General features: G+C 38.1%; 1 protein-coding gene across 1 annotated transcript in view; it reads right to left on the bottom strand.

Moving 5' to 3' along the window:
• Positions 1-3259: 3259 nt before the first annotated feature.
• LOC126299555 (mediator of RNA polymerase II transcription subunit 16) overlaps positions 3260-21328 on the bottom strand; it is a 319626-nt gene continuing 301557 nt past the window's right edge. Inside the window, exons 15-16 of the mRNA XM_049991550.1 lie at positions 20553-20698; positions 3260-8469 (exon numbers count right to left, since the gene is read on the bottom strand). Of these exons, the coding sequence (XP_049847507.1) occupies positions 8343-8469; positions 20553-20698 (273 nt within the window). The 3' untranslated portion in view covers positions 3260-8342. The remainder of the gene's footprint in view (positions 8470-20552; positions 20699-21328) is intronic.

Below are 21328 nucleotides of genomic sequence, written 5' to 3'. Positions count from 1 at the left end.
AATTATCTGAATAAACCAGCTTTTCAAACACCTGTGCCCCCTCGATTAGTTCGGATAATCGCTGATCTACTGTACTTCTTGTGATCCATGTCACTCAAAAGGCTAAAGTGTAGCTGTCAGCCACTGACCTTGTTTAGGGCTGGCCACTCACCATGCCAGGTGACTTCCTAGAGCCTGCCAACTTTCTCGCAGATTATGTCATGCCCGAGGCCAGGTAACTTCCTAGAGCCTGCCTACTTGCTCGCAGATTATGTCATGCCCGAGGCCAGGTGACTTCCTACAGCCTGCCAACTTGCTCGCAAATAATGTCATGCCCGAGTTTGCCGCTATCTTGCAGGAATGCATTGCTCACCTGCAGTCCACACCTCCCCAGTGCCATGCCAAATGCATGGAAGTCATTCACAGTGACCTCGCCTTATGCACCCACATTACTCTGTGCATAGACACACAACAGCCCCAGTTTCACGCACACTACTTTGGCCCCACCAGATCCTGAATTGGGACTCTAAGACAGTACCTTGATGTCACCCTACCAGTATTTTAGCTGATATGCTAAAGTCACTTATATGCTGCCAAATCTCACACCATTCAGACCGACTACCACCTTAATCAACACCCCGTGGCTCCTTGCTGACATCATTGCCTCCGATGGTGCTCATGCCACTGATGCTACTGCTGCCAAAACCACCGATGACATCATGTCAAGCATCCCCTCCACCGAAATCCCCCTCCCCCTGAGATGCTGGCCTACCACACTATAGCCAAGGGCACCACTTGGAACCAATCACAGTACACTGGCACCACTCCTGACCCACCAGCTGTCAACAACACAGGCAACAGCATCATTTATACCCAGGACGTTCATGCCCCTACCCCTCTTAACATCTCCTACAGCCTACGCCCGATGCAACAAGTTTGCCTCCACATCCAACCACCACCACCAACAGACAGTTATGCCCCCAACACCACATCGCAGCCTCTGCTAATCCGACAGCAGCTTTATTTCATGCATTCTGTGTTGCACCCTGTACCTGGCACTGCCTGTCCTCATGTTGGTGGCACAGGTGACACTCACTCGCACTACCTGTCGTGTATTTTCAACAGTCAAAAGTGGCCATCCAGCTGTCAGCCCCTACTCGCAGCCTAACGGCAACGTCGCTGCCCCCTCGCCTCCACCCCCTTGCACTGGCAACTGTGCCCTCTGCCTGCTCACAACTGCACACACAGCATCAGATGCACATTCAGGCCCGCCCGGGCTTACACCCCCACCCCATGCGCCACCATCTTACTCAACACTCACAATTTCTGCTGGCACCATGACAGTGCTCACTGTGATGCAGTGGGCTGGCATTACTGACAGCCAGCCATCCCGCCCACATCATACCCAGCATCCTTTCATCTGGCACACACCACTGGCACCATCAGTGGTATATGCATCATGATACCACTGCCGATGGCGTCAAACTGGTGCAACATGCCCCTCCACAGGAACCAGCCTCCATGTCGCCATCTATCTCTTCCTCTGAGCTCTGTTCTTTGGGGCGAAGAGGGAGGGGGTCTTTATCGCAATCTTTCAGTGCACATAGGTCTAAGCAGTTCTGCATGTTCCTAGTTTGAGATGGCAGTCTTCTAAGGCAGCCACCCAAAGCCCTCAATTCTGCCCTGGGACCAGACATACACCTACTAGTCACTGGCTACTGGATGAATAGAGTAGCTCCAGCCCTAGAGAGGCTTCCATTGTTGAAATGAGAAACTAAACATAACATGATGTGACAGTTGTTAATATGTGCAGGACCGCTGAGTGTAAGTCACCGAACCAACGTGCCCTGGTTGACACACCTCGCTGGCCTGTTGCTTCCCCAGCCCCATGAATTTACTTGCCAGACAGTCTGTCACCTTTGCTGTGTTACATCTTGCATTCATCACGAAAGCATTGTATTTACCATCCTTTATTATTATCTTTATTAAACATGCAGCAACAGACTTGCAGTGATTTCGATGAAAGTTTGAGCTTTCATGTTTCACTATAGGGCCACTATGTACATTTTCTGTTTTTACCTACAGCGCGTTACAGTATCTACATAGGTATTTTTTATTGTCTGAATTTTACATGGCAACCGCAACAGTTGCAAAATACCTTTACTTGGGATAAATTCTTAATTTCCAAACAGTGCAAGTAATGCATACACAGATGGAATGAAATGCATTGCTTTCCTGCAGCATAAAATCACTGACAGTTTCAATGTGGGAATCCTTGACACATTGTAGGCATTAAGTAGGATATGACATCAAATTCATTTATAAGACATTGGAGACAGATGCATGGTGAATGCTGCAGTACAGTAGACGGATTGGAGCCATTAATAAAGTTAGCAGAAAACATGGGAAGAAAGGAAGGGGTCATCAAAAAATTATTTTACAAGACTGCATGTTCTCTTGGTAAAAGTTTTGTGTCTTCAATACAATGGTTTCAACTCTCTGCATCCACATAACATCATCATTATTTAGCCATCCACATTTATGGATATTTTACCACATCAAGGTGAATCTTTATCTAATTCTCTGCCCTCTTACTTCTCAGAAGACTAGAGACCAAATGAACATGATATCTTGTATTTGAAGTCTTCATTATTACTGCCCTTGACTTGTTTTCAGAAACTTAGCAGACACCAGGATAGAAACAGAGGCCATTGGAGTAGTAGTCAAAGACAGTACCTACTGGGCGTTCACAGTGGCAGGGCATTTTGGGAGAGAGTTTGTCTATAAGCTGACTAAAATAAGTCTGATTAAATAACTGATTCAGTAATTCTGATTAAAATAACTCTGTGATTGGCATTTCAGTGAGTCATGTGGTAGGGTACCAGGTATCAGACAATCTTAGATCTTTTTTGAGTACTACGTGCTCAGTGTGTTGGGTGTTCCGTATCTACATACTGGGCCTTGTCAAACAGGGCTAGGTGCACGCCGGCAACACTGCCCACTGCCATTTCAATGTAACAACCACAAAATTATTTTCATCAGAATATAATTAATCAGCTGGCAAGAGTTCAGAATCCAGTGCTATCTGTATAGCTATCAAGTACATATGAGATTTCAGTCAGGTTGATGAAAGAGAACAGTGCTATTTTAATGTGTCACCTCTTGGGATAGAGAGAATCATATAAATGTCTGCAAAGATTGCATCAGCCTGAATGATGTTCAGATTACAAATAATTGGCAATAAACAAAAGAACAAATTAATTAACAACACATTGTAATTACTTAGCTTCAACTTTATTGTGCAGTAAAAAATGACATATATGAGTTGGTGTTACAATTAATATCAGTTTGAAAATAATTATAAAAAATTATGACTCATTTGGGTTCAAAAGTCTGTTTAAATTAACAATTTTCTGCATAATTAGCCAATCAATTTGAGCCCACAGTTGGGAAAAAATCAATACTGTCTCCTCTCTCTCTCTGCCCCCCCCCTCCAAACCCCTTAAAAAAAAAAAAAAAAAAAAAAAAAAAAAAAAAAAAAAAAAATCGTTGTTCATGAAGCATCAACACAAACATATAACATTAGATAACAGTGAAATCTGTATTTTATGCCTTCTAACTACAAAATAAATATCTTTAAAAATGCATGTTACAGAGAAACTGATTCCTCTAAGAGATCTTAACAAACATTCTCATTATATAGCATTTTCAAAAATGCCTGTGGGAACTTATGTCCACTTCAGCCTTATTTTTTAAGTAGGTTGAATGACTTCCTTTGAACTTTTGAAAGACTTCAGTTCCTCCCTCACAAAATATGTATTTGGTAGTGAAATGAATATGATTAACCTGTATTAACTTCATCAAATTTCTGTGACTGCATTAATCATGCATGATGCTGAACTGAATTACTAATATTCACTGTTTTATGAAATTATTATTGCATTTTTTAATTGAAGTAAAAATCTATTCTGAGCACCTGCAGCTGTCTTCTGATAGCTACATTCACATATTACACAGTACATGAACAGACTGTAACATTAAAAATGAGTATGCCCAGTAAGAAGTTAGTTATTTGTTTCTGTTTGAACCACATTAGAGGAATAAGCATGGATGAAAATTTATAAGAAAACCAACTGCACACTACATGCGTGATGTGTGAGTTAACCACTTGGCATTCAATGAAAATGTATGGAAATGTCAGCTACATGTAGTTCTTCTGTTGCACTTTTTTCATAAACAAACATGCTGAGCAAACAAAGGAGCACAGTTATTACTTCTATCTCACACAAGAACACTGTATAAATCTTTATTCAAATTATTTCCAAAGTAAGGTACATACTTTACAAGAGGTAAGTTCTTCTATTGAGCTAAGATGAAAAGTTGTTATTATCATCTCTCAAGTACAGATATTGTTTCAGTGTAAATATAAATGAAACTTGTGCAACTTTATAATGGAATGCTATTTACGGCAATACATGTAACAACTTACAATAGCAATGAGTGCATATTTGTCACACTTGTATTTGCATTATTCATTTATTTATTGTAAAGCAAATGGGATTGAAAATATGCAAGGCACTTGGCATATTACTAAATCCTCTTCAGAGTATATATTGTAAATAATATTATACATGCATAAATAAGAATTACATTTACAATCTATTAGTTATAATACATCTTTCTGGAATATCACAAGATGCTGTGGTGTTATCCAATTTTTCATTTAAAATGCTACTTCTCCTACCAAGTTCATTTATTTACAGAAAAAGGGTTTCCTATGCTACCAGAAGAATGATCCCGCTCTGTAAAATATGTCCCAGAGTGGAGTTACTATAGTTTCCTATCCTAAATGAAACCACGTCTTGGAATCTGCGTGTAAAAGATCAAATCCATATGCCTTGGAACCTTAGTGTAAAAGATCCATATGACAAGTCAATGCGTAAAGGAGGAGGATGTTAGGGTTTAATATCACATAAATGAGAAGGTCATTAAAGACAGAGCACAAGACTGGATGTGTAGAAAAACGCGTGTATACTTAGTGGATCCATCCCATCATTTGCCTTAAGTGGTTTAGGGAAACTATAGAAACCTAAAGCTAAATGGTCAGACAGGTTTTGAGCTGTCAACCTCCTGAATGAGAGTCCCATGTCTTACCACTGTGCCACATGGCTCAGTATCAATGTAAAAGTTGGGACATGAGTCACACTGGAGTTTCAGAATTGGATTATTAAACTAAATATTGAGAAATCTTTAAAATCTTACTGTTTATGTTAAACCTTAGAGTAACAGCAGTTTTCCAAAAGAGGTTATCAACCTAATAAGGCATATTTCCTTCAAATGAATTAGGGTTTTTCTTTTGTGAGTCACAGGAGCTGTGTGTGTGAAAGCAGTAACTGCGGAATACATTATGATCTAGCAAGTGTTGTTCATGTAAATATAATCTTGTTTTCCCCATTCTTATCCACTGAATGTGACTCTAACAAAGACAACTAAATTATTTCTCATAGAGCATTGGTGATATGTTTGTAACACCAACATTGTGCCACATATTGTATAACACATGGATGCAGCTATCTGGAGAGTGTCACAGGTGACAAACTGGTCACTGCTTGAATAAAAAAAAGTAATTTTATAAAATATTGACAGTTGGCACTTCTTTTCATTGTTATATAGGGGTATTTTAATGTTTACTCCATACATACAATCTTTTCTACAACTGTTTCAGCTGAATTACAGCAAAATAACATAAGAATGACGATACTTTCTTTTGTATTTAATTTGGCAGTTAAATTATTCTGAGATCAGCAAGTAAATTTTTTTTCCTTACTTGGAATCTCACTTTTACAGATATGTGGTTATTTACTTTTCTGAAAGTGCTCACAGCCCAATAATGCATCATGAGCTGTAGTTAGGAGCCTCTCAAAAATAATATATACCACAAATTTACAAAATGTTGCATGGGCTACAGTATTTACCATCACATTTTGTTTTAATCTGCTTTGTTTAAAGATGTCCAACACAATGGGACTGACTAATTTCATGTTTAGGCACACACAATTTAGATCTAACTTTTTTGCTATCTCTTATTAATTAAGTACATATTTATCCAAAATGGTATTTGATAGTGAAAAAAAATCCCAAATATTAAATTGAAATGTAAAATGACATGGTAACTGGACACAAACCAAGAACAAATCAAGTGTAGATTTTGAAATACACAGCTTTGTAATCATGTTATAAACAGCTCACACTTTGTTTGCATTGTTCATGGGCATTACATCGGACAGTGTTGGGAAAGCAGCAGTCAAAATACATAAACATAAGTAATGATCTGATTAGCAGAGATATGGGATTTCAACTTAGCAAAGCATGGAGCCAGCATTGGCAGTACTAAGGTATCATCAGCTGCATACAGACTACTCCAATGAATCAGCACAGATGGAGAACGGAAAGCAGGACATTTAAGTTGGGCCCTGACATATGGTCCCCATGTGTACACTAGATCAGTGCCTTGCAGCTGTGCTTTTCTTGTACTGCACATGCGGAGACCATGCGCAAGGCTCTGGGCGTCAATATGCCTAAAATTCATCTATGATATTGTTACAGCCCCATCTCTTGGTGCCTGTGCTTTTCTAGTTAGCTACCACATACATTGGCTAGCCAAAACAGCAATATGTCAGTAAGCACCTGAAGCTAATACGTAGCTGACTCATGGAAATAATGTGCAGTTTTCACAACACTATCAGACTTGATGCCTACGAACCATTCGAGCAGTTATTACATCACAAAAACCTTGAACAGCAGCTCACACCCTGCTAGTATTACTCAATGCATACATACAGTGTAAGCTTCCTTTTCAGGGGTGAATACAGAGAGCTGCAAAAGTAATTTATGTAAATTGAAGTACATGACCTACTCATTCAAATTAAAAAGTTAACATAAAAAAATTAAAATCCAGGTTATGCAAAAATAAAACTTGGATGATGGAATCAATTTACTAAATATTAAGTACAAACTTTTATGCTTTCAAAGCACAAGGGAATCACCAAGAAAACAGAGTGGTATATGAAGTAATGGAAATATCCCACTGTATATTTTTACTATCATTTAATGATTGAAGTGGTCTTGCCATAAAGTTTCCTATGGACAATGAATAAGGTATCTGGTTTAAATTTATTTTGAGATCATATACCTTATTCTCTCTCAACTACAATTGTTCTGCATATCTGAGATATGCCAAAGAAAAGTTATTTCAGACTTCACACAAGGTTACATATTACATCAAATAAACTAAAACACTTCTGAGTTCGGCTAACAAGCTGAAAGAGGACAATAATTAGACACTTCTATTATGTGCCTTGGTTTAAAAAGTAATGGGTATTGCCACAGCACTCACTAACACTCAAGAACAATGACACTTTCATTATGAATTACAATAAAATTGGTGAATCATTTAAGTCATTTAACAGTTTCAGCAAAAGAGAAACCATTGTAAGGTCACTTCTGGCAGTAGGTGTTCAGTCTAACATATTTAGAATCACACAAGCAGACAAACATCTGCTAGTTCATTTGCCTTTCAAGGCACACCCAATGAAAAATGGACTGCTAAGATTGCCAGGTTATTTAAGAATGAGTTAATAAGAAAAATTGAGATGAAAAATTATTTATAAACAACAGACCTATCTAAAATATATATTTACAAGCAATGGCAGTTTATTCCCTGAGCACAGGTTAAGTTTTAAATTAATGGTGTTCTACTGGACCACCTACACAAATGAAGGCGGCAATAATCTATATAGTATAAAAGTGTGAACAAATCACAATCAAATCCTATAAACAATGTATGTAATATGTACATAACAGATATTGTTCACTAATACACAATAGCAATTGTTTCCTAGAACAATTACAAAATCCCAGGAATGTTTGCTTATTGTGGTGTAAGACAGAAAATGATTTCAGTATGTGTATGGAATAGATACCACGGCTGTACCTATAATGCTGTGCTAGCAGCTAATCTATTCCCATAACTGAAATGTTAAAAACAAATGCAACTACATAATAAAAAGCATTTATGTACACTAATAGAAGTATTATGCTTGAAAATGTTTCTACTGTAAAACTGTAGAAACATCAGTTTTAATAAAAAGCACTTAGTGCTGCGGTAAGTACCAGCATCATCAAGTTTTTTATAGAGTACAACACTCAGTGTCATTTTGGTGTGTGTCCGTGTGTGCAATCACATGCACATATTCTGTTTGTTAAAATAACACAGTAATTTTTTCCTAGTCATCTGCAAAACTGTTTTAAGGTAAAATGTCTGCTAGATCTGAAAACAGAAGGACTAGGACAGAATGTAGTTGTCAAATGGACGAAAAGTAGTGTAATCTCCAATGGCCTCCACAAAGGCATTCCCGGGCCCATCTCATGTCCCATGCTCTTATTGCAGCAGTTCTGGTTAGAAACTGCTGGAATGCAACTCCAGCACACCTAGAAACAAACATAAAGAGTGCATAACTACAACAATATCAACAACAAAAGGGAGAAATCTAAACAAGATTTATTTTTGTGCATGCTTCCACCAACCACTGAGTATTACTAAAATTATTTATGTCAGACTTTGTACTGATGTTACCATGCTTAAGATTAAACAGTTTTTTCTCTATTATGTATCCTCAGTTACTTTTCACATTAAATACTGTATCTTGTTTCATCACAGTTCATCCATGTTCATTCAACAGCAAAGATTTTTGGGACCAATCACTTACTCAGTTTGAAAATTTTAGGCATTAAAATCTACTGTCATGTTGTTGGAAGCAGCATCTAACTTTATTTACAGAAAGCATGGAAAAGCTGTGTCTCCAGTGCAATTTCTGATCTGGTATAATGATAACATAAATACAACTATTGATTATTATGTATACATGCTAATCTGCATCTGCAACAGTTTCAGTATAAATAAAGAATAGCCTGAAACCTATGTAATTCACTTAACATGAACCTAAATGTGGGCTAAAATAAACAAAAAAAAGTAATTCCACTCATACTCAATATTTCGTGAGTCCAAACATAAGCTGTTTGTGAAGAACAACTCTTCCACATCCTACAACAGCTTAACTCTTTCTCCAACTAAAATTTACTTGGTCCTTTCCCAAATCCAAAGTGACATTCACTGACGTTGACCCCTGTCTCTATGAAAACCACACCCAAATATCAGTCCACATAAAACCAACCAATAAACAAGAATACTTACACTTTGATAGCTGACATCCCTTCCGTATGAAACAGTCACTTCCTTTGATTCTAGGCATCTAATACAGCATATCTGCTCCACCTCTGAATCCCTCAACATCTACACTGACAGCCTCTCCTAGACTTTCCTCTCCTACAACTACCCCACAGAACTTATTCACAAGTAAATTTCCTTGGCAGTAGCCTCCTTTCACCCTCTTCCAAAAAACCCAGATGTAACCTCCCCTTTGTCACCAGGTATCACCCAGCAACACATAACTCAATCAGAGTTATAACTTTCTCAAGTCAAGCCCTGAAACGAGATCCACTCTCCCTGATATCTTCCCCACACCACACAATATGCCTTCTATCACCCTCCTAATCTCAGTAAGATCCTAGTCAAACCATATGGCATTCCCAAACCATTACACCTATCTGAATGTTCCAAAGCCTCAATCATTCCCACAGTAAAACTTACTTCGCAAACCCACCCACTACCACCTACTCAAACCCAACCACCAGTAAATCCTACAATGTCCAAGGCAGAACAATTTACAAAATCAAATATGTTGTTTATCAAGTAACTTCTGTCCAGTGAAGAGTGGGAATGACCATCACTAATCTGGCTAAGGGCATGTATGGGTATAGACAAACTGTCAACCTTGGGGACACTGAGATTCCAGTCACAGAACATGCTTTACTGCATGACTCGAGGGACCTGAGTGCCTAAACCACCAGTACTGTGAAACCCAGTTGAGTTAATATGGAAAGTGTCTATCCATCAGCTTTGTGACACCTTGAACTGTACTGGTGACACTTTCAATGATGTGACCAGATGTTGATGGAGGAATGGCACTCCATTCCTACTCAAGAGCTGAAACCAGAGAAGGTAGTGACATTGGACACTGGAGTCTGGAGCAATGCTGACATTCTGATTCATCACAATGATGTTCCACTGGGCAAGCCAATTGATTTCGAGAGCGTTATTGTCCCCAAAACACTGCCTCGCACATGCTGCTTTATGACAGGATGCACTGCCATGCTGATATGACCATTGTCTCCATTCTGTTCCTCTAATGTACACAGTACACAATGCTGTATAATGCGTCCATATCCTTCTGCATTTAAGGTTTTCCTAAGTGCAATAAGGGGACCACACATTAACCTCATAACACAACGTCAGCTTCGCCATAATTCCATGCGGGGACTAAACATGATGGCATATAAGATTCTTCGTGCATTTACTGAGCATAAACAATTCCATTCGACTGCCACAGGGTGGTCCATCACTCCACAGCACTCATTTCCAGTCATCCACTGACCAGGGGCATTGCTCCTTACACCACCTCAAGCGATGCTTGACACTGACTACAGAAATGTGTGGCTTATGAAGAGTTGCTCGACCACTGTACCCCGCTCTTTTTCACTCCCTACACAGAGTCTCTGTGCTAACTGGATCACTGAAAGCACTTTTGAAATGATGCGTTGTGCTAACATTATGTGATTTTTCACAAGCAACCTTTTTGCAATATTCAATGATCGCTGCCCATCAGTAAATAAGGTCTTCGTGGTCTTGATTTGTCAGTGGTTGTTCCTTTGCAATTCACTTCACTACCATGTCACATCACCAACAACTGACCTGGGCAGCTTTAGAAGGGTTGAAATGTCCCTGAAGTACTTGTTTGAAATCAGTGAGCTCTCCTGACTGATCCATTCTGCTATTACTGCTTCTCTAATGACAACATATCTCTTCCTCAAATCCATCTTTACTTCTCAATTTGTCCGTATCCTCTACCTTCATTTTCTTCCTCTCTACTAGTTAGTCATTTGCATTTTCCGTGGATAATGATTGTGACTTCTCACTAAAATATGGTACAAGACTGTTTTACTATTGTAGTACGTATTCTCAGCAAACCATGCTGACAATTTGCATGATTACTTAAGTTTCTTTCCCCCCTCCCTCACAACGTGAGAGTCCCATTCATCCTAGGGCCTGAATGACCTGCCCTCCCTTTTCAACCTTCCTCAACATGTCCCTCTCCTCCCCAAAGCAGGAACAATAGTTGGAAAAGCTATGATAATGTGTGTACTTTTATATATGACTATAAGTAGTACCAGACACGTTGGTCCCTGAATGTATGTAATTAACACAAATTATGTCTCATGAAGTGTCCCAAGAGGCTTGGTGAGATACACTAAAACAATTATCAGCATTCAGGAGACCTATGTATATGGCTGTAAACAGCGGAACCTGATGTGTAAGAGCACAAGAACACCCTAACTTTTGACACTTAGCGGATTTATTGATTAATTTTTTAAATGCTGTTACATGTAACACAGATGTGATAATCTGAAACATGTGGCACTAAATCTATTGCGCTATGCTACATTGCTACTGTAGCATCAGGGATGTGAGCACATCTTCAATTGTGCACATTTTAAGGAGCTTTTGCAAATGCGCAACTCGCGCGATGTTACTGGCTTCTGGATGAAATACATACTGATTTGATGAACAATGTGGACAATTCATGGCATACACAGCTAGCCCCTACCACTCAACTACACGTTTACGTCAACGCCACCAGGTGGTAGCACAATGAAGCAGGCTTTTAACCTTGCTCGCTTAGCATAAATCTCACTAGGGGGTAGCACATTCCTCAGGTATGCCAAGTCACTCAACAACATAAATTATACTTATACTGATAGCAATACCTATTCTGTGGGTTACATTAAATGTATTCGCAGTTTCTAATATGGGTTACGTTTACCATTTGGCTATCCGAGCACAAGTCACAGTTATACCCATATGTCATTGATCATGCATCTACGACATGAATGTGTACATCCATTATGTATATTTCTGCACAGGGGAGACAATATACTTGAAAATTGCTTGCCTGTTGTCATCAGACAGATGCAATATTGCAGTGCCTGAGTTATTCCAAACTGCATCCATGTCCGAAGGAACTTTGCATCATAATTCAGAATGTCACAGGCACTGCAATAATGTATTCTGTTGATTTCTGAATGAGCTATACTGTGTTAAGTTTTGGATTTTATTGTGCGGTAATCCATTTGAGGCCCTGAGAACCATAAGGCCCTAAAGCACATCATCGTCGACTGTGAGACTGCAGTATTTATTCATGCCTCTGACATCTGTTAATGTTATGGTGAGTCAGGTTTATCTGTGCTGTGGGCCACATTGCCTATACAATGTATGGACATTCACAAAAAGCTGTCTCTCTGGTTTCTCTGATATTCACTTCAATGTGGGATCAACGATGCAACGATGATTTATTTTAGGCATTTTTGGTTCTCAGCACCTCATTTGTATTCTAGTCAAGTGACCATATTGGTAGGCAAAACTACTTGAATTTAATCGTTTCTACAAATGGCAGTTTGTGTTTGGAATTGGTAGTGTGCAAATCGGCTTTCGCGTGCAATGTCACCATTAACTCTGTTGAATCTATTTTAAGTGCTAACAGAAAAGTAAATTACCAGGAAAAGTTAGTCACAAAGGAACTAAATCCTCCCAGACCAGATCTGTTGATTGAAAAAGTGACATAATCAAATAAGCATGACTGCAAGCGAACATTTACCAAAGAAGTGTACAATAACCGAAGGTTGTTGTGTGGGTGCATCTTAGGAATGTCTCATTTGCAGCCTGGAAGTTGAATCATGGACTAATACAGGTATTAGGGATCTTGTAAATTTGTCCGAAAAAATAAAAAAGTGTGAAAACTCCCACTTGGACAAAAATGCAAAACAGAGAGTAGCGAAAGCTTACAGATTATTTCATTCTCGCCCTAAACTGCACTTAATTATGTACAAAACAACAAAATCCTACAAAACAATTTTCTTTTGTGAGACAAGCAAAGCATATTATTTCTTTCTTTCTTTTCTCAGATGTTATGTCTGGTTAAAAATGGAAAGTGACGCAGACCTTGATCAAGCGTGACTTCCTTTTAACTGTATGGTATATGTTACATTGCATTTAGGAACTTTCGGGTAATTGAACATGTATCAATAATTACAGATTTCTGTACTTGTATAGATATGTTTGGATGTAGCTGTATTGTGTTGATGTACTAGTGGATATTGTGTGGTATGACTCCTGTAGTTGATAGTATAATTGGTATAATGTCAACTTTATCCTGATGCCACATGTCCTTGACTTCCTCAGCCAGTTGGATGTATTTTACAATTTTTTCTCCTGTTTTCTTCTGTATATTTGTTGTATTGGGTATGGATATTTCGATTAATTGTGTTAATTTCTTCTTTTTATTGGTGAGTATGATGTCAGGTTTGTTATGTGGTGGTGTTTTATCTGTTATAATGGTTCTGTTCCAGTATAATTTGTATTGATCATTCTCCAGTACATTTTGTGGTGCATACTTGTATGTGGGAACATGTTGTTTCATTAGTTTATGTTGTATGGCAAGTTGTTGATGTATTATTTTTGCTACATTGTCATGTCTTCTGGGGTATTCTGTATTTGTTAGTATTGCACATCCGCTTGTGATGTGATCTACTGTTTCTATTTGTTGTTTGCAAAGTCTGCATTTATCTGTTATGGTATTGGGATCTTTAATAATATCCTTGCGGTAATATCTGGTGTTTATTGTTTGATCCTGTATGGCAATCATGAATCCTTCCATCTCATTGTATATATTGCCTTTTCTTAGCCATGTGTTGGATGCGTCTTGATCAATGTATGGCTGTGTTAGATGATACGGGTGCTTGCCATGTAGTGTTTTCTTTTTCCAATTTACTTTCTTTGTATCTCTTGATGTTCTGTGATCTAAAGGGTTGTATAAGTGGTTATGAAATTGCAGTGGTGTAGCCGATGTATTTATATGAGTCATTGCTTTGTGTATTTTGCTAGTTTCTGCTCGTTCTATACAGAATTTTCTTAAATTGTCTACCTGTTCATAATGTAGGCTTTTTATGTCGATTTTTATATTATTTTTATTTTTATTTATATATATTATTATTACTATTACTATTATTATTATTATTATTATTATTATTATTATTATTATTATTGGCAGTTGTATAAATTTGTTCATAAGCATAACTGTTATACAGCAGATGCTATTTATTTCACACTGTCAAATTTGCTGAATCTAAAAATTTGTGAACACCCAGAATGTATACTTGTGAGCTGCTACTAGCTGTACATTCTCAAAGACTAAAAAGCATTTTAGGATGCTGGTAACAAACTGAAATTCAGAAATAACAAAACTGTAAAGATTCATGATGTAAGCTCACTTATTCTTCAAAAATTTATTTAAAGATTTTACATCAGCAAACATTTTGTTGGTGTGACTGCAAAGTCAGTTTGCAGTGGAATCCTCAGATAAAGAGTTAACATTAATCTGCTGTGTAAAATTCAAATAAAATCCCAAGTTTTCCATGACTGCCTCCAGCATTGTCCTCAGGTCCTAAGTCTGACTGTCATGAATCTGGCAAGGCTCACACTTTTCTGCTCAGTATCTTTTGGTGTAGTTTCAGTAGTGGATTTCAGTGTATGCTGAGTGGCATCAACATCAACCCTGGTTTCTGAAGAATTTATTAACTTCACTGATGCAACAGTGCCACAAACATGGACTCAACACAGGTGGTGGCAAAACAAGGATAATTGCTAAAGAATTTCAAAATATATTTTCCCCTCTTCCTGTTATACTAAAAAAAATAGTTCAAATGGCTCTAAGCACTATGGGACTTAACATCTGAAGTCATCAGTCCCCTAGACTTAGAACTACTTAAACCTAAATAACCTAAGGACATCGCACACAGCCATGCCTGAGGCAGGATTCGAACCTGTGACCACAGCAGCAGCACAGTTCCGGACTGAAGCACCTAGATCTGTTCAGCCACAGCGGCCAGCTTTATACTAAAAGAAACAAGGACTGAATAACAAAGAGGTACTTGAGAAAAGACAAAGAACCCATCTGTCTCCTCTGGAATGGGATTCAGTGCAAAAAACTGCACACGAGACACATCATCAAAAGTTTTCCATCATCCTGATATGTTGTGGAGCTGTGTTGCTGTTGTGACTGTTCCTGTACAGATCAGAAGAATACCCCTGACATTGTTTGTAAACATACACAAAGTTACTGTGAGTACTACCTACAGGTTGAATGCTGCACTCAAATGGATCACAGCATTTCAGTTAACCATAAAGTACAAATAGGGATGCAATACATGCATTTTTGGAACTGTAGAGAAAGTATTCATCATGCAATAAGGACAATCCCAAGGTCTGCATCATCATGTTATGCACACAAGGGCTGTCACCTAAGCACATTGCTCGATGTGTGCACTGGGGCCAAAGCGATGTAATACAGACATGGAATCAGTTTCAACCGACAGGTAGTGTTGAGGACTTACAAAACACAAGCTGCCAATTTTCAGCAGGTGCATAAGGTGATCAATGTCTATGACTTCGGAGTAAAATCAAAGAAACTATCGGTCCAGTGTTCCAGAACTGAATTCACTGTTCAAAGAGGCAACAGGACATTATGTATAGCATCAAACTGTTAGGAGACAATTACATGATGCAACTCTTCGTTCCCATCGACCACAGAAAGCACCACATTGTACACCACAAGACCATGGACTCTGTTACAGATGGAGAAGGAATCATGAAGAATGGACACCCCAGGATTGTCATCAGGTGGTGTTTACAGACAAAACCTGGGTGTGTTTGTACCTTGATAACTGCAAAAAACATGTTTCGAGACAATCTAGTAATATTGAATGTCTCCAAGCCTGTGTCCCACATATGCAACAACATAGTGGTGGAGATTCTGGAACCAACAGTTGAATCATAGCTCTGTCATTTTGGTGACAATTCCATCTTGATTGACGATTATTTGTGCGTGCATTATGCTGTTCTCATAAACTTATTCCTTCACCATGTTAGCATCATCAGAATGGAGTGGACTGCCTGTTTCCCCAACATGAACCCAATCGAATATGTGCAGAATCAACTGAAACAAGCAGTTTTTGAGCATGTACAATGGCCATGTACTCTGCATGACTTACACAAAATCACAAAGAGTGGGATGATTTGGACCAGGGCTGAATTGATTATCTCATCAGTGGTATGACATGACATATTCAACCCTGCATTTGAGCAAGTGGACATTCCACCACATATTGAAATTGTGCAGGGATGCTGTAAAATACCCACCATGGGAAACAGATGATTTTCTCATTACACAAAAGTTTGTTTTCATGATCTGATGATCTGGGCACATTGCAAATGAATATTTACACATGCCTCAGGTAATTTTTTGTTTTCTGTACCATGAATTTAAAAAAAGGGAGCAATGAAAAGTTTTCTTGATGTTTGTAGTTTTTGGAAAGCTAGCAGCTGACCATGATAATGCACCAGCTCATCCACTGCAATCAACACAGCACATTCTAACGGAAACTGTCTTCTTTCTTTAATACATATGTTTCATCTAGACGCAGATTCTGAAATGTATCACTGCTTCAGAAATCATAACAGTACTCAAGGTTCTTACTTCAATGGATCAGAACAAAAGTTACATAATATGACAAAACTAAAGGCCACATTGGAACAATTTTGTGGAAGTGCTACAATCAGGGAAAAACTGCTACAATCAGGGAAAAGAGTGCTGGGCAATAGTTGGCACTAGATGAGGTCTGGATATGGTAGAAAGTCACACATTGAAGTTAATGAGGAAAAGAAGTTCAATTTTCTTATTTTGTTCTCTAGGATCATATGATATTAAGCTTTATGATGGGCCATATGTCACATTGTTATAACAAAAAAAAGGAGAGAGAGAGAGAGAGAGAGAGAGAGAGAGAGAGAGAGAGAGAGAGAGAGAAAAAGAATGAGTCATCATAACAGTTTCACTGAAACAAGATACTATGTCTAACAATATCACACCATTATATACAGTAGTGACAAGTGAGAATTAATTTATTGTACATAATGAACTTTTATAAAGCTTTGTCAAGTGGGCACCAGCTACAATGCCCTGTGGCATTTAGAATGTTTTTTTGCATTGTTTGTGCTTCTAGCACATCTGCTGTCACAATTATAAGGTCCATAATGAATTGTTAATAACAAATAAATTATATTACAGCAACCACTATTCAACAAAGGATACTTAGAAGCACTCTCCCAGCACTCAAGAACAACAATGAACACACAGAGAGAGAATCTCTGCTGGCAAACCAGCATTCTTTGTTTCTTCAGTTGCACATCAGATGTCTTAAGTTAGTGCATTTTAACAATTTCTTTTCTGTGCTGTTCTTTGTGCTTTAATTAAGGAGTCGTAAAGGGATTATACATGAAAAAACTTGAAAACTATGGATCAGAAACTATGTGCTATAATGTGACTGGATTCTCAGATAGCAGAAAAAAACTATTGCTTTGGTATTACTACTGGAGACTGGACAAAAAACTGAGCACACATTCAAAACTGGAACTTCCCAAGCTAGTGGAAGTGGAATAAAGGAAGAAAGATAATGTTGAAAGGTAAGCATGATGAAGTTGAGGAAGCTTTGTTTTTGTGGAATGAACATTTAAGAGGAAATGGTTTGCCCATTACTGGGCTGATAGTTCAGGAAAAAGAACTGCAATTTCAGTGGCAAATAGGAGGAGGAGACAATTTGGTATATGCCGGATTACCATTAGTGGATAGGCTTTATCCACTGACAAGGAGGCTGTGCCATTGTTTGAACACAGTCTTTCAAAGTATATTGACAAGGAGGGAATTTCTGGTGAACAGCTGTACTATGGGGATGTGAGAGGTTTAACTTAGAAGACACTCCCAAGATAAGCACTTGTTTCAAAAAAGTAAACTGTGGCACCCAGGTACGAGAAAAGCACGGAATAAGTCATTATATTGGTTTGCAGTAATGCACCTGGCAACCACAAGCTTAGAATTACATGAATAGGGAAACCTGGAGCTTTCAAGAAAACTAAAAAATTAGGAATCACTGGCCCTACATAACACTTATCACAGGAAAGCATAAATGAAATCAACAATTTTTAAAACCTGGTTCCAATTTGAATTCATACCAGCTGTAGACAAATATTTAAAAGACCACAGTCTATTAAGGAAAGATCTGCTGCTTCTGAATAATGTGCCTTTGAATCCTCCCAGCGACAAATGTGACTGTTCTTGTCAGCCGATGGTCCACAGCATCTTTGAAATGCTAAAAAGAAGTATCACCACTGTCTTCTCAGTTCATTGATATGAGAGATTGATGATAATGAAGACTGTGTAACCATTCCAACGACGACTGACTTGCTAGATGTCATAAAGTCAGACAGTGTTAACACAACGGGGTTACAGTATAAAAACAAGGTGTCTTGAATGGTACGGCTGGAATCAGAAGAGAGAATTTATAGATCTCTGCCCTATATATCTTGACCTTTCACCATATTATGCCAGATAGTCAATAATCTACAGCATACTGAATACCCCCATTACACTTACTTCAAGCAACAATAAACTATTCATAAGGATTGTAGCACTTACTTGGTAAACAAAGAGCAAGGCAGTAGTCTGAGGTACAGGGTGGGGGGCACTGAAAAATAATGCCTCTGAATTTTTTGTGTGAAAACTACTATAAAACATTCTACATCTTTACTCTTCATGTCTACATATTTCATTGTCAGCACAGTCCCCCATGCGATGAACACATTTTTCCCGATGAAAGACCAGTTTGTTGATACCATCACTGTAGACTTTATGACTTTGTTGACAAACTTACAACCTTGCCTCTATTTGCACTGCTTTGTCACTAACAAAGTGAAGTCTTCCAAGCTGTTCTTTAAGTTTTGGCTGATGGTGCCACATCACGCCTTTATGGAGGATGATCGTGTTGCAGATGTTGCAGCTCCTTGTGTGTGGGCTGGCACTGTCATACTGAAGGAGAGGGTGCTCCATGTATGGACAACTATACGAATTTGTGCTTTCAATTTTCTGAGGGTCTCAAACGATCCTGTTGCAGAGTTTATGGTGGTGCCTTTAGGCATGAATTCCCAGTGCACCACACCTTGAACATCCCAGAACACTGTCACTGTCAGGATGACTTTGTCTGTCACTGGCACGGTCTTGAAATTTTTTGCCATCAGTGATCCTTTCCAATGCAACTCCATTGATTTTCTCTTGTTTTCAGCATCAAAACAGTAAACCCACTTTTCATCATGTCAGAATGTTGTTAAGAAAATCATCACCCTAATGCTCAAAATGCAAAAGAAACTGTTGGCTGATGTTCAGTCTCCTCTGTTTCATGTTGGGAGTGAAGATTCGAGGCACCCACCACACACAAAGTTTCCTGTACTGCAGTTCTGCAATGATGGCCTTTATGTGCTCTCATGATATGCCACACTTGCCTGACAGCTGTGTCTGTGTTATCCAAGAATTTTCTCGGATGAGGTCATCAACCTGTTTTGAAGAGCCTCATTGGTTGTCATACACAATTGTCAACCACAAACTCTGTCACACAGGTTGAGGTTAGCACCACCATTTCCTTCATTATTAGCACTATCAACCTAGTGTTGATAGTTGATACAATCGTCACTGTACACAGCTTTCAAACTTCTACAGATTTCAATTTGACGCACATTTTCCACTGGTAGAAACACTATTACAACATGCTGTTTCTCATGCACTGACATAGGTACGTTACACATTGTCATGTTACGTGCTACAATCTGAATCCCTCTTCTGTCAGAGGATTGCAATTTGCATCAGCAATGTGGCAAAGGTGACAGAGTAATATGCATAATGTAGTACCTCAACAGATATTGAAAACAGAATTTAAAAAATCTGTGGAATTACTTTTCAGCGTGCCCTCATAGAATTGAACACCACTATTAACAATGCAAAAATATTTACAGAACACTTTTTATTTAATGTAACATAATTTAATGTTGTCCTGGTGCACTGTTCTGCTGATACAATTTAGCTACTAAATTCTGTCTTTGACCATACGACGACTCCCCTTGAGTGTAAATTTCTTCTACAATCACAGTATCAGAAATATAAAAAAACAAAACACCACAAAACACTACATTCATCACAGTTAGTTTCAAAATTTCATTGTACTTCTGTTTAACATGTACATTTAGAAACAGAAGAAATCAATTTCATGATACTGTCTATACATGCAATCAATCTCTTTTCAGTGTGTTGATTCAATACTATGCAAAGATTCCAAGGGAAAAATACCTTATGTATTGCTTCTATTAGAAGACCTAAGAACTCCAATGAGTTAAAATATTTAGCAATACAAATCTAAAGTAAAATTATTCAACTAATTTACAAAAGATTTTGAAATAAAATTACCTTGTGCACTGTTTAACAACACTTGGGTGTTTTCCCAAGTAGGTATGTCGAGTACAATCTATAATTTGTTCACTTTGCATTGCACCTTCAACTGGATTTATTTCAGGCACAAAGAGAAGACTATCAGGTTCTGTTCCCCATTCAAGCTGAAATTTTATAGAGGACATATAAGAAATTAAACACTCACATTTATTAAATAAATGCAAATGTGACAAAAACATAGGCAAAGTTAAAATCGTTATTTCATGTTTTCACAGTATGTAACAAAACAGTCAATCTGATATTCAGGAAAGATGTATATGGTATAAAATCACAAAAATTAATTTAATATCCTTAGTTGCAGTCAATTACATTAATTAACAACTTTCTTCTGGAATGGTAAATAATAAGTGGTTATGCAATATGAAATTTGGTGCTCTTATTGCTGCATTTTTACTATGCTGTGTCCAATTTATGTGAATATTACAAAATACAAACTAATTACACAATATGACTTTTTACTAACTTCTTCAAACATACAGGCCACAGATACAGACAACTGTCTTGTTTGTACCATAGACAACTGACATTCAGCTTTTTGCAATAGTTCCCAACCCTTAAAAACATACAGCATACATTGTGTTTTACCGGCTTTCTAACACCACTCCTCAAAATGCACTTGGTTTCCCCTCTGGAACTAAAAAACGAAGGGATGATAAAAGGAAGGATGATTAGGGTTTACTACCCCATCGACAATGAGGTCATTAGAGATGGAACACGTGTTCAGAATACTCCAA

This window comes from Schistocerca gregaria, chromosome X, assembly GCF_023897955.1.
Source record: "Schistocerca gregaria isolate iqSchGreg1 chromosome X, iqSchGreg1.2, whole genome shotgun sequence".
NCBI lineage: Eukaryota > Metazoa > Arthropoda > Insecta > Orthoptera > Acrididae > Schistocerca > Schistocerca gregaria.
Note: the sequence above shows the minus strand (reverse complement) of the source record. Positions and strands in the feature narration are given on the sequence as shown.